The sequence below is a fragment of the Panicum virgatum genome, chromosome 7N, assembly GCF_016808335.1.
Source record: "Panicum virgatum strain AP13 chromosome 7N, P.virgatum_v5, whole genome shotgun sequence".
NCBI lineage: Eukaryota > Viridiplantae > Streptophyta > Magnoliopsida > Poales > Poaceae > Panicum > Panicum virgatum.
The window spans coordinates 27,659,272-27,678,079 of NC_053151.1; the positions used below are offsets into that span (position 1 = coordinate 27,659,272).

The 18,808-nt window shown below is 46.1% G+C and overlaps 1 protein-coding gene and 1 long non-coding RNA gene across 3 annotated transcripts; one reads left to right on the forward strand and one right to left on the reverse strand.

The window, feature by feature from the left end:
- Nucleotides 1–3,624: 3,624 nt before the first annotated feature.
- LOC120683984 lies at nt 3,625–5,110 on the forward strand. 2 transcript variants are annotated; one of them, XR_005679020.1, is made up of 3 exons: nt 3,625–4,189; nt 4,333–4,779; nt 4,863–5,110. It is a non-coding gene; the product is annotated as an uncharacterized LOC120683984 (long non-coding RNA). The 2 variants fall into 2 exon arrangements; XR_005679021.1 differs by having other exon boundaries at nt 4,872–5,110.
- LOC120683983 (desiccation-related protein PCC13-62-like) lies at nt 5,048–6,637 on the reverse strand. Its single transcript, XM_039966068.1, has 3 exons — nt 6,145–6,637; nt 5,829–6,054; nt 5,048–5,650 (listed from the first exon to the last, which is right to left on the reverse strand). The coding sequence occupies exons 1-3, from the start codon at nt 6,507–6,509 to the stop codon at nt 5,279–5,281; spliced, it is 963 nt and encodes a 320-aa protein (XP_039822002.1). The 5' UTR covers nt 6,510–6,637; the 3' UTR covers nt 5,048–5,278.
- Between the last annotated feature and the right edge of the window lie 12,171 nt (nt 6,638–18,808).

Here is an 18,808-nt window from a genome sequence, read left to right on the forward strand (position 1 = left end):
ATATTTTTCTTCACGAAGCTTTTTAGAACCAACATAGATAGCTTCAAGTGCTTCCCAAATTTCATGAGAGGTCTTTTTGCTATGAACACGAGCAAAGATCTCCTCACTAAGAGCATCAAATAAAGCATTCTTCGCTCTAGCACCATATATGACTTGATCTTCATTCCACGGACCAACAATAGGTTTTTCCGTGACCGCCCAAGCAATGGGATTAATAGCCTCAAGGTAACCCGCCATGCGAGCTTTCCAATAAGCATAGTTTCTCCCATCGAGCTTGGGTGGACCACCACTTCCCCCGGCCATTCTCTAGGATATTAAGCCTAAAAAGAGAACCCTTGCTCTGATACCAATTGAAAGGATCGTGGCCCAAGAAGGGGGGTTGAATTGGGACTTTTTCAATTTCTATCTAGTCCTTGACCTAGACTAGTATTGTCCAATCTACAAATTTGAAGCCTAATAACTAGAGCATGCTAGCAAAAGGTCCTTAGGTAGGTAAACACACTATCATGATCATTTTGTCTAAAAGGTTTCACACTAGCAACATTAAACCTAAACAAAAGATCACACTACCATGCAAGTTGTCCTAGTCAATTTACAAGCAATCAAAAGCAAGAATAACAACTAAAGGATTTAATTGCTTGAAATAAAATTAAGAGACATGAGACAACCGGATTTTTTTCCTGTGGTATCGAGGAGTTGACGCTCCCCCTAATCCACGTTGGAGCACCCACACAAGGGTATAGCTCCCTTGCTTCACCAAGAAGAAAGTGATCACTAAGAATACTCCTTCTCCATCTCCGAAACGGCGAGCTTCACACCGTGTACAATCTTCTCGTCATGGGGCTCCCACAAACTCCAAGAGCTCACCAAGAACCTCCCGATCACCAAGACCGGCTAGGTGCCGTCAAACACCAAGAGTAACAAGCTCCTAAGCCTTCACTTGACCTACACTCAGTTGGCCCTAGCTCAAGCACACTTGCTACACTTGCAAAGGATGAATTCTTCAAGGTTGAAGCACAAACAATTCACTAGATCTTCTCTCTTTTGCTCAAAGCACTTTCTCTTCTTCTCAAGGGTGGCCTCAGGTATTCAGAGTGTCAAATGCAACTGAAATGAGCCAGGGGTGCCCTTTTATAGAGTGGAAAGAGTTACATAGCCGTTGGAAGTCCACTGCAGAAAAACCGTGACCACCGGAAGAACCGACGGGTGACAAAGTTGAGGCGTCGGTTCAACCGGTCTCTCTGTGTCCAAATTGTAGCCGTTGGGGTTCTGACACAGTATCCAGGCTTGCATCATTGCACCGGTGCATGCTCCGTAGGGGCATCGGTTCAACCGGTGCTGAAGAGTTTCACTGATCAACTCAAACAAGCTCTCTGGAACAAAGTACATTCAATGCATCGGTGCTTTACTTCTGAAGCGTCGGTTCAACCGGTACTGAAGAGTTTCACTGATCAACTCAAACAAGCTCTCTAGAACAAAGTACATTAAATGCACTAGTACTTTACTTCTGAAGCGTCGGTTCAACAGGTGCTGAAGAGAAGTTGAGGTCCACCAAAACATACTCTCTGGAACAAAGTACATCTAATGCACCGGTGCTTTTCTTGGGACCATTGGTTCAACCGGTGCTATAGAGTTTTTGACTTGATTCCTGCCTGCATCTAGAGTAGGTAGGCCGACAGGGCATCGGTCCTTCCGCCAAGCATCGGATGCTCCGATGCTAGGGCACCGGTTCAACCGGTGCTGCTGTTTTTCTTTGTTTTCAGCTGAATTGACTTGATTCGAATGTGACTTTGATTGTTTCTTCTTCCAAGCGTTGTTTTAACTTCTATTAATCATCTTGGGCTGTTTTTGAGCGAGTGTGCAAGATTTCTAAGGCCAACTTTATTTTTGATCAAGCTACTAACTCATGAACCCCTCTTAATAGTACGGTCAAGAACTAAAAACTATAAACCCTAGCTAAATCAAGTGTCTTTCATCTCCATGTGACACTTGAGACTAGAAAGGTTCTTAATCTTTAAAATTGAGTCCTTGGCACGCATGGTTGTTTCGAATTGAGGGGTCTCTTTTCACATTTCATATGAGACTAAATTAATTATTAATTTTTCCTTCAAAACACACGTTAGTCGCATACGGTTGTCATTAATCACCGAAACTTACCATTAGCATCTATCGGCCTAGATGCACTTCACTACCACTAAAATAATTTGCATGGAGAGCGATGTCTGATCAACTGCTCTAATACAGAATAAATAGTTTCTAGAAACCTAAACGGTTTAGTAGAATGAGCAAGATCTGCATCTCATAACCCCTCTCTCTTTATATACCCTATATATGAACTACTAGTCTAATTGTGTTACTGAAAAGAGAATGTAAGCACCTAAGGTTGCTGAGTCTTGAATCTGTTAAATAAAGCAACCGGTAATGTCTTTGTGCCGTAACTTTTCTATTATTCTTTTATTATAACTAGCAGAGATGCACGTGCGGCACGCACATAGGAAGCAAGCAAATCAAAGCAATCTCGTTATGGCTAGAATGGTAAAAGTAAAAACAATCCATACCTCTCATTTGTGTGGTGATGTACGCAGCCTTGCCCAACCTTAGCGATGCCTGCCAGTGTACATACCGTGTCCAACTCCACATGGATTCCAACAGGAGACGTGGGTTGCCACCACCCTAACATGTAGAATGTTCATCTACGATTCTAGGTGTCTTCACGTGAGATTTCAAAAGAAACCTTCAATTAGTAACGATAAGGGCACCCGCAACAGTTATAGAGAGCAACTCTCTATAGTGTTGTACATGTCAGCTATAGAGTATAATAGGTTATCTATATCATTTACTCTAGCAATTAACATTATATGGACCCCACACGTCAGATTTGTTAATCAGACTCTTCCTTCTAGAAGTCTCATCGGCGGCCACACCCCTCATCAGTCATCACCTCTTGGTGCCTCTAAGCTTGTAGCCAATGTCACACGAACACTGGTCGCTTGGACCATTGAACCTGCATGCACGACCGTCCACGCCGGCGGCCGGTAATTGCGATGCTGCGGCTTGCATGCGGTGTGCCTGCTCCCTGGTGGCCTGGTCCCTGCCGACCTGCGCAACTATGCTCTCGCGCGGGATCAGTAAGCGAGCGTGAGCGTGGAAGGGCTGGTGGGGTCCTGGGATTGATGGGCTGAGATGGGTCAGCGGCCGGGGCTGTGGCCCCAAATGGCGTGGCGTCTTCTTCCTTGTGCTTGTATTTAGGGAAGCAGAGCAAAACAGCAGCCATGGCGGCATGGCGCCAGGCTACAAGGACAGGTAAAGAACTGAGGGTATTCACTGCTGAATCAAGGGATGGCAAGCGCCATACCTTGCCATACCGGATCCTTCCCCCCTGGCTGCGTCCACGGTGCTATGGTTGGGCATATTACCCGAAATCTAAAAATCGAATCCGAAAAACCCGAACACAACTTCAGGTAGTAAGCCACGGTACCCGAAATTATTACAGGTAAATCGGGTTTTGAACCCCGGTACCCGAATTCTAAAAAAACCCGAAATTCAGCCCAGCAACCCAAGTACGCAATGTTTCAGCTCAGCCCACAAGTCACCTTTATCTGCTTTAACCTAACCCCACCCACGGCACCACCACCACTCCACCAGTCCACCACCAGGCAGGACGCAGGAGCCGCCCCTTGACGGCGGCGCATCTCGCCGCGGATGCCAAAGCGACGCAGCAAGAGTGCGCGACGGCAACAGCATCGCCTTGGCCCTGGCTTCCTCATCAAGGTGCAGTCTGCAGCAGCTCGTCTTCCCTATCGGCATCTGGCGTCCGGCGGCGCTGCGAGCTGGTGCAGGCTTGCTGCGAGCAGGCGTGCAGCGGTGAGCATGGAGCTTCTCCGGCCGCTGACCAGGAAGACGGAACGGCACCAACAACGGAGGAACAGCACACAAGCTAATCCGAGTAGCCAGCCAGAACACTACACAAGTTAATCTAAGCTCCCTTTCTTTACTTTTTTTTTGAATTCAGCTTCCTTTCTTTACTAGCACTAGATAGATTAGATAAATTCAGGAACGAGGAGTTGTTTTTTCATTCAATAACATTTCTTCCTCCTTTTATCCTCTTCGGATTTCTCATGGAGTCATGGGCATTCTTCAGCCGCGAGCATTGGCTGCGAGATTAGAACAACAGCAAGTAGGAATTCAGGTAATACGGTTTAACCCGAACCCGAACCCGAAATGTCGGGTTTTGTTTATTTTCAATAAATTTCGGGTTGTATTTTTCAAAACCCGAAATTTCAAAAACCCAAATAACCCGACCCGAAATTTTCGAGTAACCCGAATGCCCAGGCATACACGGTGCAAGGTGTTGCCGGATCCGGCGCGCGACCTCCGGCCGCTGGTCTCGGGCTTGCTCTGCCGGGTCCTATTCCTCGGGCTGCAGGCGGGCTCCATGACTGCCAGATTGCTCGACAACCTTGTTGCCGGTGCTCCACGTTCTGTCCATGGACTCGACCGAGGTTGTCTCCTAGGAGGGCGTGCACGGCGGGTGGCCGGAGACGCTGTTGCTCCAGGCTGACTGCTGAGGCTCCCGGAGGAGCTGGCTGGTGTACGAGCCGAAGTATTGGTTGTCGAAGTCGCGCGACGCCGCGCGCGACCTGCTGCTGCCTCCTGCCAGCGGCCTCCCGGCCGCTTCTTCCTCTCCTCCGATCCCCTCCCACCGCAGCGTCCTTAGCCCTCACGACAGTCTTGATGGAACGGCCAAACGGGTACACGCGGGCGGGTACAAAGCCAGAGGTAAGAAAAGTTCTTTATTTTTGATAGAAACATCCATTAACATGCACTTTCTATGGGTCTCCACCTCCTCTCACCCTTCTCAGACCTGACAGGTGGGTTCGGCGTGAAGGGTACCGCGGGCCCGATATGGGTGAGAAAGATTTTCAATTATTTTCGATCTATAGATATATATATATAATTAGTAGGGGAGTGACCCTCTTGTTCAAAAAAAAAGCCTTCCTAAATAAAGAAGGTGCATGTGCATGTGGATTCCTCCCTCTTGTCGTCATTGCGCAGAATAATGTACTTCTGCACCCCTTTATTCAGTTTATTTCCATCCAGATGTATACATATCCAGTTGACCAGTTCGCCCACGCACCACAAGATCACACACCAACTACATTGAGATGCCAACACACAAACATGTGTAATCTTCAGCTTGCAGGCTCATCTTTGAACTTTGACACAGATACACGCACCACCCTTGTGCTCCCCGCGCACCAAACTGGCCCGTGCGGCGCTACACGAGGAACCCCCTGGCGATGCGGCCGTCGGCGCCCTGGGGGAAGAACCCGCCGTGCTGGGCGGGGTTGCCGGTGCCGTACACGATGCCGAGGATCTCCTCGGGCGTGCGGTCGAAGGCGAGCGAGAGGTGGTCGCCGGCGATGACGTTCCCCACGGTGACCCCCTCCGGCCCCTGTCCCGGCGCCACCACCAGCCCCTCGTCCTTGACGCCCCGCCGCCCCAGCGCGTTCCGCAGGTCCGAGATGTGCGCCGTGACCTCCGCCACCCCGACGCCGTAGCTCGCCACGCGCGTCATCCCGCGCTCGTACAGCAGCGTCCGGATCACCGCGTCCTGCGCCGACTCCACCCCCAGCAGCCCCGCCAGCAGCTGCATGCAGCACACATCCATCCATCCATTTATCAGATCTGATCAATCAACACGTCATAAGCCGGGCACCCGGAACACGGTGGCTCAAGCATGGCGAACGCGTGCCGTGCCATCGATGCCCATGGCTAGCAAAGCAAGGTGATGACGAGCGAGTAGAGCGGTCACGCGACGCACGCACCTTCCTGGCCTGGGGCGTGAGGAGCTTAGGGTTGGCGCCGACGTAGCCGGTGAGGCCGACGTAGGGGATGATGTAGGAGGCGATGAGGAAGTTGACGCTGTTCTCGTAGGGGTTGAAGGGCGGGTCCAGCGTCGCGTTCAGCGCCTGCTCGATGATCTTGCCGAAGTTGGCCGCGCTGATGTCCAGCAGCGGCCGCGGGAAGCCCCGCACCGTCTGCTTGATCGCCCTTTAATCCAATATTCTCGGATCAATTGTTTGCAATTAACTACTGTCACACGAGAGAGTATTGTTCAGGAGCTCATCAATCAATAGTTACCTGAGGTGCCCGACTTCCTGGTAGCAGAACTGGGTGGCGACGTCGCGGACGAAGGGGGTGAGGGAGGCGGACTGGCCGCCGATGGAGGGCGGCCCGCCGCCGGTGAGGTTGGCGTCGATGGCGTCGAGGCCGTACCCCAGCGCGGACCAGCAGAAGAACTCCGTCTCCAGGTACTCGAGGTTCAGCGGGAACTCCAGCAGGTCCACGTCCGACTGCGGCAGCATCGAGCCGGGGACGCCGAAGAACCCACGGTACGGCGGCCGCGCCCACTCCTTGTCCATGTCCTGCGCGCGCGCGGACGCGCCGCACAGCAGGACCACCACCACCACCGCGGCGACGGCCGTCGTCGATGCCGGTGAACCCATCGTCGCCGCCGGCCGGCTAGCTCGCGACTGCTACTACTAGTTTAGCTTTGGTCACGCACACGTCTCGGGGTACCAACACGATCGCTCAGCTTATTAGCCGCTGCACGTTTGACTTGTGCGTGTGTGCAATCAATTATTGCTTCCGGAGACGGGGGCTGATCGGAGCAAGTATATATAGGCGGCGCCGGGCGAGCTGGACACGGCGGCGACGGGTGGCCGATGACGCGGATGGGTAGGCGTGGCGCGCGGGGGGAGTGCGTGGAGTGTTTGTTTAAACGCGCCGGTCGGTTTAGGTTTCTTGCACTGAAACCTATATATTCAAGCTAGCTGGCCAACGACGACGCTCCTCGTGCATATGAATTGGGGCAGATCTGATGACGTTTTCTTGCGGCCCAGTTCACAGTTGTGGCACACGCAAAGATGGAAGAGGGCAAGATTATCATTCGTTGCATTGGTGGCGTGTGTGGATAGATAGATATATGCGAGTGGTGAAAACGGAGCAAGTGACGCATGCGACTTGCGTTCTGAAAGAAGGGTAGGAAGAGTGTAGAGAAACAAAGTATATATGATATACTCCTATCTACTTGCAAGAAAGAAATATAGCATCGTACAAAAAAACTAAAACAAAAGAAAAGAGGAATGAACAAAAAACCATATAAAGGCATCCTCTCATGGATAAAATGACTACATTAGCTAGCTTATTTGCAGTAGCATTACCACCAGAATGGCTTCCAGATTCGTGCTCGATTGAAATCTTATTCAATTGTGGCATGGCACATGTCTAACTGCATGTGTGTATTCACTACCGGATTCCCTTTATCTGCCATGTTCTAGAAACACACGGCGAAATCAACACGGCAAATAGAAGCTGGCAAAGCCACGTTTGCCGTGGACCATTTTTCGGGCCCACGGCAAAATTTGAATCGAAAAAACCTGAAACAAATGGAAAAAAATCAAGCAAGTCGTGGCATTTTTCACACAATATTCGCACGCTACGCAGCCGGCGACCTCCTCCTCACGTGTAACCTCCTCTATCACTGCACCATACTCTCACTTGTGTCTATACTCTGTTTTCTTTTCCAATATATATTATACTAAACTGAGTATAAATTGGTTGTTTGAGGCCCTAAAAAAATTAAAATAAAAAAGTTGTCAACTACAAAGTTTTATAACTTTTTTGAGATCTGCAACTTTCATTTTGATAGTTTCAACATCCGAGGTCATTTACGAAATTTGAATTTCCAATTTGAGAAATTCAAACTTAGTTTTTTGTTGATAAGATGATTTCAAATAAAAAAGTTATCAACTACGAAAATTCATAAATTTTCGAGATCTACAAGTTTCATTTTGGTAGTTTATCAGGTTGTTTACAAAATTTGAATTTCAAATTTGAGAAATTCAATCTTAGTTTTTTGTTGACAAGATGATTTCAAATAATAAAGTTTTTTTTTGTTGACAAGATGATTTCAAATAATAAAGTTGTCAACTACAAAGTTTTATAACTTTTCGAGATCTACACATTTCATTTTAATAGTTTCTGCAACCGAGGTTATTTGAAAATTTTGAATTTCAAATTTGAGATATTCAAACGTACTTTTTGTGGGTCAAAATTAATTTAAATTAAAAAGTGTTAAAAAATAAAGTTGTATAACTTTTGAAGATCTACAACTTTTATTTTAATCATTTGTTCATCCGAAATAGTGGTAGTAATATTGTTTACAAATCGTATATATATCTTTTCTAGTTTCAGGAAACTATATAGAGATATAGATTTTTGTAAACAACGTACTATCGCTTTGTCGAATGAAGAAATGACCAAAATAAAAGTTGTATATCTTGAGAAGTTATACAACTTTGTAGTTGAACACTTTTTAATTTGAATTAATTTACTGCTTCCAAGCTTTTGGTCCCCTCTCAGGTAGGAACTTAGGGGACAACTAGCGCTCGGACATCCGACGAGAGATTTCCCATCTGATACTCTGTTTGTCCTTGTAACTTGAAAAAATAGTACCCGTGACATCTGGAAAAAGTAGCTGCAACAAAAAAATCAATATATGTAACATCCAAAATGTGCACCAAATACACCTTTACAAATCAAATAGAAAATCAATTATCTAACTCACACCCTTTTTATCTATTAAATATTCTAACACATACTTTAAAATACATATTTATCATTGTCTACTTGCAACCAATTTTATTTTGCATCACACCTCCACATGTGTTTGATATATATTTAATTGAACTATATATTTGTGAATTGGTATTCTTATCTCTTCCATCATACATGAATGCATGCTGAATCATATCATGAGTAGTATTTTATATAAATAATAACATGAACAATATATTAATAATGACTGAAATAGTAATTTAGAATTCTTTGTTGGTGTACTTTAATATTTTCTTATAATTATATAAGTTGAATTCAGATTTAGATTTTACTTTTACTTTTAATAGTAATATCAGGTAATTTATGCAAGTTAGGAGGTTATTTGCATTATTTTTGTAATAGCATAGGTGGGTAATTTACACAATGATTAGATGTTACTTTAGATTTTTTTATAGAGGTGTGATAGCAGATAGCCGTACTATAGCATTACCGATGAACTTATGGAGTTACGAAGGATGAAAGAGGATGGTCAAAGAAGATTGGGTCTTGTGGGGCCCTGATTCAACCCAAGCCGATCGGATAGTACAAACTAAGTGGGTCGGCTTGGGGTGTTTGAATTTGAAGCCCAATGTCTACACTACATCGACTAAAGAAGGATTTGCTTGTGAAAAGAAGATATTTGTAGGGCTTGACGCCTGCCTCATCACAATATGCCTGCCTTATCAAATCTTCTCCTATCATGCTTGTATTTGCATTGGGTATTCTAAGACCCTTTGCAGTGTGCTAGCAGTGTCTAAAAAGGATCCACTGTCAAAGTTTGGAGTAGCTCCCTCTATGTTGCAATGTATAGAAATTATAGCACAAAAGCCAAAATGAGAGTCTGACCCATACAAAAGTAAATACAATAGCCCAGCTGTGTGCATGTGAGAATCAGACTTCAACCACCTGCTGAATGCTATAGTATTTTATCATTGTTTATGAAGTTAGCACCGGTGTAGTTCTTGCATCGCTCCATATTTTTTTGGAGCATCGACTGGATTTGGCATCACTAGCCACAGTGTGTCGAGTGATGCCCAAACTATCTCTCTTCTCTTTGGGCATCACTCGGAGCACACTTTGTGGAGGGTCTAATTGGGAGTTGAGTACGGAATTCCCGCAACTTCAAAGCCACGATTAGGTTTAGATCATTTATTGTGAAGCGGTGAACGAAGATTGACTTCCACGGCACCAGTAGGAAGGGGAGTTTGGAGGGAAAATCTATAGCTTATAATGGTTTTGCCTACATAAAGGACAACAACAATAGGTAACAAGCGCTCTAGCTGATTTCAAATAAGAGGCGAAAGAGTGTGTGCTTACATTCATAAGTGCCCCATGTTTTGAAAGAGAGAAAAGTCTATATTGCCCCCTGGACTTGTCACGAGTTTTAAAAACCCCTCTTAACTCCAAAACCGAACACCCTGCACCGCGAACTCTTGAAACCGTTTGATTTGCCACCCCTCACCCTAAACCCACCAAATCCACCTTGGTTTTCGCCACAGCAGAGCAGTTTTCTCTCTTTTTTTTTCTCTTCCTCCAACTTTCATAGCAAGAAAAAAAATAGTTAAATGCATCTAAAAATTATGAAATGTTTTAAAGAGGTAGAGTAGGTGATAGGGAAACTATTTCAACTATTGCTTTTAGTTGGAATGCAAAAAAATTGAAATATACATATTTGAATATAGGAAAAATTTTAAGTTTTCATTTAATTTTTAGGGTATCAAAACATACTCCAAAATTTACCAAATTTGAAACATTAGGTTCATTTTGAACTTATTTTATCATGTTAATTTTATTCCACTCATGTTTCATTGAAATTTTAAAAATTTTATTGAAATAATCAAATTTCATGCAAATTTTCCTTTTACGAACAAACTTAAAATATTGTTATGGAACATCAGTCAAATAAAATTAACATGATAAATTAAATTGAAAATAGACGCTAGGTTTAAAAATTGGTAAATTTTGGAGCATTTTTTGATACCCAAAAATTCAATGAAACTTAAATTTTACCCATATTCAAATATCTACATTTCAAAAATTTTGCTTTCCAACTATAAACAATAGTTAAAGTAGGTTTCCTATCACCTACTCTATTCTATAAAAAAAATTCATAATTTTTAGACCCATTTACCTATTTATTTGTTGCTATGAAAGTTGTAGTGAGAAAAAAGGGAAAAAGGGCTCTGCTGTGGTGAAAAACAGGGTGCTTTTGGTCGGTTTTTTTTTGGGGGGGGGGGGGGGGGGGTAAACCAAACGATTTTAAGAGTTTGGGGTGTAGAATGTCTGGTTTTGGAGTTAAGGGTTTATTTTATACTTGGTGACAAGTTCAGGCCAGGGGGCAATATAGACTTTTCTCTTTGAAAAAAAAGCAATGGTTTCAATGCATTGCACTATCCTCTCGAGCAAGTAACAAGCACTATAGTGTGTAGCTGAGATTTTGCAGCTCGAATTGAGATGGTAGCAAGATTATTAATTAAACAACATTTCTGCCACCAAGCCGCGCTAGCTACTGTCATACTATTTGGGGTGACCTTATGATTATATGCAAACATGAAATGGATAATACAATCTTTATGTTCCTTAATTTATAGTGCTTTCGGCTATCCTCTTGTATCGCCGCCAACAATGTTGATAGACCACTTAGGATCGGTGGGCTTGTATCTATATCGACACCATGACACGTCAATTGATTAAACTACTGTATAATGTGGAAAATTTATGTGTCCCAGATTGTTCTCGAACATTATTTTCACTTGACGCCACTGTAGTGCTTGGCCACTGACCACTGTAATCAAGATCTGAGTGTGTGTAGATCCGCACACATTGACAGCTTAATCGCAGGTGGGCGGCCAAGATCGTGGGTTGGTGTGACCTTGCGAGTTATTATTTTTGTTTGCAAATATGCGGCGCATCCCACGAAAAGACAGCCCAATTCGACAGTGCCAAAGCGAGATAACGAAGAATGCCATGCACGCCTACGCAAAAAACTTGTTGCGCTGCTGACGATGCGGCTTCCTCCTTTTGGACTGTGTGGTGCACGACTGGTGGATGCGAATCGCATTGGTGGTGCCCGGATTGTAGTGTGCTTTCATATTTATCGATCGAGATCGAAGGAGGAGAAGGAGAGTATAGTAGTAAGTATTGTGCAAGTGAAAAGATACTGTCACGTCACCTACGCCACTCAGTTCTGCGGCGACGCCATGTTGCCATCTTCATGCATGCATGCTAGCCCTTTTGGGAATACAGCACGTGATGGAAAAAGGTCTGATGCCACACCACTTAAGCAGTTGGGGACGACGCCTTGCTTAGCCCTTCTTGTAAACTTTATAAGAGGTTTCTAGTAGCATGCTATGATTTGGGACGTCATAAATAATTTGGGCATGAGCGCTAAGTGGTAGGTCAATTTTTTTCTTTTGAGATTAAACCAAATTTTATGGGTACAATTTTTTTAACGACCAGCATAAAAAAAATACAAAACTACATTCCTGGGAGTCCATGGGCAGAAAAAGAAAACAAAACAAAAAATAAATCTTGCCTGGTTGGATTGAAAATTTGAAACATCAACACTAGTAAACCCTCAACTACACATAAACCGACCGATTTGATTGGAACATTAACACGACATACCACTCAAACCGGAGCCGAACCGCGCTGCAACACACGGCGGCCCCAAGCCAAGATCCGCAGCACCTCCCAAGAGACGCGCAGTCAAGTATGCCTAATGCCTTAATATTGGCTGGGCAAAAATTGAAAGCCAACCAATTAGGCTCTAAATTCTGATTGGGCTCAGGACTTTATTTGCAGAGGGCCAAGAAAATCGGTCGGGCGTTATGTCCATTGACGGGTTAGGCTGGGCCATGGACCTCTGGTGAATTTGAAGTAGCAATACAAAAGGCAAAAGAAAGCAATATTTTGGGCCTTTGTAGAAGTTTTTGAAGGCCACCAGGTGAGTGAAGTTTGTTGGGTGAAGATCCTCCGCTGGCTAGGGGTGGTAATGGGCCATGGCCCTAGTGGCATCTTCATAGCCCAACAAGACTATTAAATTATTTAATTCAAAATTATATAATATTAGAGTCCGGTCCTTTTAAGGCCCGATTCTTAGATTTTCTAGTTCAAAATGTTGGACCCTTTATCACCCTACCACTGGTCCGTGGCCGGCCGGAGCCTAAATGTGGGCAATGGCCTGCCACCACCATCTGACTATTTTTTACAACTGTGTGCAAGTATAGCTGCTGCATAGTGGAACGGCACTGGAAATCAGACACATGGGAGAGATGGATGAGCTACACCTGCAGAGTGCATTTTTAAGATAGAGCTCCGTTACCTCCTCTTTGGAAATTGCTGAATTGTAGTACTACTGAGTACGAAATTCAGCCCAACTAACAAAACTTTTTTTTTGATAACTCGCGTTGCGTGCCCGTTACGTGACAAGTCCACCGCACCGGTGACCGGTCACATTTCCGGCCCCCTGTCGAGAAATGGACGGGGACCCTCCTCCTATGTTTCAGGTTCTGTTTTGTTCATGTAGCTCAAACTACTATAACAAACTTTGACTAATAATTAAAGATATTAAATAAAAGCAGTTTACAAACTAACACTACAATTCCTGCGCTACTTCACGAGACAAATCTAATGATGTCTTTGACCGTACAATTAGAAGATGGTTACTGTAATATTACTGTGGCCAATCATCGATTGATTATCGTCATTAGATTCCTTACGCAAAGTTATATTCATCCGTAAAAAAAATTTACAAATAAACTTCGTTTAGTACTTTATGCATGCTAGATTCTTTTTATAGCGGGAGTAGGGCAACGGAAACCAAACGGAACCTCAGCGTTGCGGATTAGCTTGTTGTTTCCGTTCCACGGCTTGGAGCTCCAGCTGGGCCCCATCGTCGGAACAAACGCGCGCGCAGTGGCGCTGTGTGCTCATCAAAAGTTCGCATCGAAATTTCCTTCCGCATCTGACCGTCACAGACCGCGAACGGGGAGATGATGTGGCCGCGGGTTTCCGCGACAGGGAACCGGCCGGGAGGAGATGCCAACTGCGACCACTGACCAACACGAAGTGAAGGGCAGGAAATGGGGTGGGCAAACCAGCGCCCGGCGGGCGGGGGCGAGGCATCACCTATCGCCGGCCACCACCGATCCGATCGCGCGTCGCCCTCGGCGGCGGCATCGCTCGCTCGTGCGATCGTCTCGTCGAAGTCGTCGAGATGGGGACGGCGGAGGAGGTGCGCCGTCCGTTTCCACGAGCCGCACGGAGCCAGCCACGGGCGGGTGGCTGCAATGCAGGTGCAGCTCCACCGGCAAGTCTAAAGCCTTCCGATCTAGGAGCGCGAAGGATGCCACCGCCGTTCCTCTCAACCCCGGCAACCGAGCGACCGAGCAACGCCGGCGGATGCCACCGCCGTTCCTCTCAACCCCGCCTTCTCCCTCGCGTCAAATTGCACTTGTCTAGGACTCTGACACACCGTGTGTCGGTAGCGCCGGCGCCCACCAGGCCACCAGCAGAACTGCAGAGATCAGAGCATCGTGCCCTGCCCCCGTTTGGCATGGAGCGGGAACTGGACCGGAGCAGCGCGCAGCAATACTTTACTATTTCTCCCGGGGCATTCTGGATGCGAGAGCCGGGGAGGGAAACCGCCAAGTTCGGGGACGAGGGGGGAGACGACGGCCACGAGCCATCGAGCCCAGCCCGCCGATACTTTATATGTAACATTCTCAACACTATCAACTATAGTACAAATCACTCACGCCAATGTTTATAGTTGGAACCATTAAAAGGTGGTGGTTTGATTGTTGCAGCAAAATTAGATATTGAAAGCCTATTAACATAATCAGATTTTTGGATTGTTAGAAATCTAGACATTTTTCGGTATATTTTAATTCCAAATATTATTATCAATTTCATAGCATAAATAAGTGATATTGTGGGAATAAAATATGTACTTGTGTTCATATTATTCTCACTAATAAGCATGAACAAATTAATAAATCAGAATTGGTTTAGAATGTACCCCAAGGCGGTGCAGATGGCCGTCAGGGTACAAATTAATAAACCAGAATTGGTTTAGAATGTACCCCAAAAAGTATCAGGAATCGCTCTCTCTTACGTCCGGCCACGCACACGGCCTTGGCGAGGCGAGCGCACGCGTGTCCGCCTCTTACCGGCTTAACAAGTGGTGTACACAGTGTCCATCTTTAAATCGGTTGAGATCCTCCTCAAATCTCGATACGGAATTAAGCAATTGATTCCATAACATTTAATAGTAGGTTTTGAATCCTTTTAATTACATTGATGAAAATAAATGGGCCAAGCCCATAATTCCAACACATATGGCTGGGCTCTAGACTGGGAACTTGCTGACCTGTGTGCACGTGTTGGTTTCCGTTCTTCTTCGTGGCCGCGCAGTTAGTAGGGTTCATGTACTGGATTGGAGAACTTTCGGTGTCTGTGATCAATTGCTGAATTATTTTAGGTGGTGAATGTGAGGTACTACTCGACGTCCTCCCGCGCCCGCAGGTCCTCGCCGGCGTCGCGAACCAGCGCAGTCGATTCTAGCCAAAACGAGGGGCGGCAGCATTGCAAATTTGGAGGCGGTGGAGCTGACAAATCTGAATCTCGAGGGGAGGGACGAGGCAGTGCTGGCTCTGGTTCTTGGCAGCCACGACGGCGGCTAGCAGCGGCCTGGCCACGTGCGCGCTCGGCGGTGGCCAGAAGGTGGCGTGGACACGTGCGCACGCGGCGGCGGCTATTAGGGGCTGCGATGGCGCGGTGCCCGTCGCCAGCGGAGCGGGCAGAGGAGCGAGCAAGAGAGATGGAAGACTGACATGCGGGGTCCAAATGTAAGAGGGATAAAAGGAATATTTTAAGGTGTTGTTGGCTGCCGTTCCACCAAAAGCTAATAGAAGTGGTACAGGAGTCCAAAGAAAATTAAATCGATGGCTTACTTCCAACTACTCCATCCTTCCTCGATTATTAGGCGTACTAAGAAGAATTACAGAAACCAAAATTTGTGTTAATGTTGTGGAGGTTTGCATGGCTGCATGCAAATATCGCTTCCATTCCAGAGAAAGCATGAATGACAGCATGCAGTTAGCCTGTTTTTCCACCGTAAAAACCTGCATGGTTTCAAAACGCTCATACGCTCATACCGAGGACAATGATTACCGGAGTCTGAGGAGTTTCAAGGGTGCGCGCATTATATTGGAAGAAAAGCACAAAACACTTGTATGCCTAAGAATCGAGGACCGAGGGAGTATCTTATTAGAAGAGTGTCAACTCCCCTTTTATTTAGGGAGAGTTGGGCTGAATTATTGGGTTATTCAATAATTGTTGAGAAAAATAAAAAATTTGAAAAAATTGCTGAAGCACTATTTTCTTAACTACTCTCCCAATAATCTTGCTGCTTCGATAAGAGTAGATTGAATACTACCTGCGGTCCCACGCATATTAATATACTGAAACTTTAACCATAATTAAGCTAATAATTGTTAACTATTATAATATAAACTTTATATGTTTACATTCTTAAGAAATTATCTATCTATCTATCTTCTTTTCTTCTTCTTCTACCTCTAAAGCACGGATTAAACTTCGCTACCTCCACCCATCGATTTGCACCCCACTGAGGTGCGAATTCCTTCTGCACCCAGAAAATTATCCCCAGGATTACAACTCCATCAAAATCGACGACTGTGATTCAACCCATGATGATTCAACCCGGATCGATGGTCAGAATTGTTTGGATCATCCCCTCGACGATCCGCGCCTTCCTCCCCCGACTCCCTCCCGCGCGACGGACATCGCACGCTCGCGGTTCAATTCTCCATTCTGCCCCACCAATCCTTCTTTCTTCTTTTTTTTTTCCTCCGCTCAGTTTAGGGATAGCAACGGGTCGGGTAAGGTGCGGGTAGAGTAAATACCAACCCTTGACAATACCCGAAACTCTCAGGCATATCCGTACCTGCGAAGTCTAGCGGGTAGAATTTTATACCTGTACCAGTACCCATAGGGTATATTAATGATAGCATAAATAACCTATCATTTGGTCATATAGGCTAGCACATTTTAAAGTTTTCACCCATACAAGCAATGCAAAGCATTAGTAAAATAGAGTTAGCAAAATAGAGAACTAAACTGTTCGTCATGCACTGTTTTTTCTTAGCTTCAGCATCTATTTAGTTGTATGTAAGTAAATGGATTCAATTCTAGCTATATATTTCATCTAAAGATACAACAATGATGCATGCACTTCACAACAAAAAATAATCAAAATGTTAATACCATTTTCACATCTATTAGTTCACACAATCTTCTTATTAGTCTATACAATTCATACAATCACAAGAAAATAAGACATAAAGTTTGAGAATGATATGAATTTACTAGATTATATATTGTATTTCGGGTACCCATTGGGTACCCGCGGGTAAGAATTCTTACCTGTACTCTACCCGTGGGTAAAATTTCGTACCCGTACCCATACTCGCGGGTAAAATTTCATACCCATACCCTCACCCGTCGGGTCGGGTACCCGCGGGTAAAATTGCCATCCCTGGCTCTGTTCCCTTTTTTTTCACGGACACAAAATAGAGTCTTTTACGCCTATACAATTACAAAAGTTCATGGTCGCGTACATACCATTAAAAAGTTCGAAGTTACCTGTGTACCATCGCGCAAACTTTCGTTTATCTGTGTACCATTCCATCCACCTTCGGTTAGAACTAACGGTTTGTTTGGCCTGACAAATGGGACCCATGCATGGAATTGACCATCTTACCCCTGCCTCTCTCTCTTGCCCCGGGCTCTCTCTGGTGGCACCCACGAACAGAGCCATCCCGAGTGACCTTGTCCTTGAACCCTAGTGGCGCCTTGCCGGATCTGCAGGAGCTGAAGCGGGCGCCGCGCCGGATCTGCAGGAGCGGGAGCGGGCGTCGCTCCGTATCTGCAGGAGCCCCGAGCGCGGGAGCGGGCTCTTCCGCCGTAGGCACAGGCCGCCTCTGGCCGCCAGTTTTTTTAGGCCTCATACGCCTGGCAGAATAGAGTGGGGGTGTTTGTTTCCGCTTATAATCAGATTCTGGATGGAAATAATCCAAAATCCCACCCAAACGACTCGCTTTTTTCGCTTATGCCAAACGCCGCTTTCCAGGGAATCGCCAATACAACGTAAAACATGATTCTGGACAACGCGTCCCGAACCTCACTCACGGGAGAAGCGAGGCTTTTTTTGCTCCCGATACCCCTCCCTCCTCCCATTAGCCCTCTCCTCCCGATACTCCCCTGTGCTGCCGCCCCTACTGCGCTGGCGGCCCTCTGCAGCGCCGCCGCCCTGGGCTCCGGCATCGCTCCTTCCTGTCGTTTCATGCCGGGATCTGCGAAGGAATCGCGCCGCCACCCCTTATCGCTGCAGCCCCAACCCTGCGTCGGCTACCCTTTGCAGCGCCGCCGCCCTGGGATCCGGGCTTCGCTCCTCCCTGCCGATTGGGTCCCTTGCCACCCGGATCTGTGATGGAATCACGCCTTCCCGCTGTAAGTGACTCTGGAGCTCGCTGGCAGTGCCCCTGATTTGTCAGTGCCGCCGCCAGCCCTGATTTTTTGCCACCCGTCAGGGCAGTCTACAGCCCCCCCCCCCCCCCCCCGAGATCAGAGCGCTGTCAGCCCCTATTGGCGCCCCTGCCGGAGTAGCTCTGCACGGCCGCCATGAAACCCCTGTGCGGCGCCCCTAAGCCAAGGTGAGCTGCTGCCCCTTTTTCCCCTTCGATTGGAGGAGCACCACCGGCCCTTACTAGTAGTTCAGACATGGATGGAAGGTATGCTGCAGATTAGTGGTCTGTGCATAGGAATTAGTTGGTACTACACTTTTTTTATTAATAGACCTTGTATTTTAGATGGAAAAATCAGGAAAGGTTGTGGCAAAATGGGATTCATTTGCCCCTAAAGTTTTCAATGATATTTGCTGCGAAGAAGTTCTTGCCCTCAATCGCCCTCAACAATGTTTGAACAATGTGGGATATGCAAATCTGGTTCGCAAATTTTATGAATGAACCGAAAGGCCATACACTGAAGGGAAAATGAAGAACCGATGGGATGTATTGAAAAAAAAGTATACACAATGGAAGACCTTGAACTTAAGAGCCAC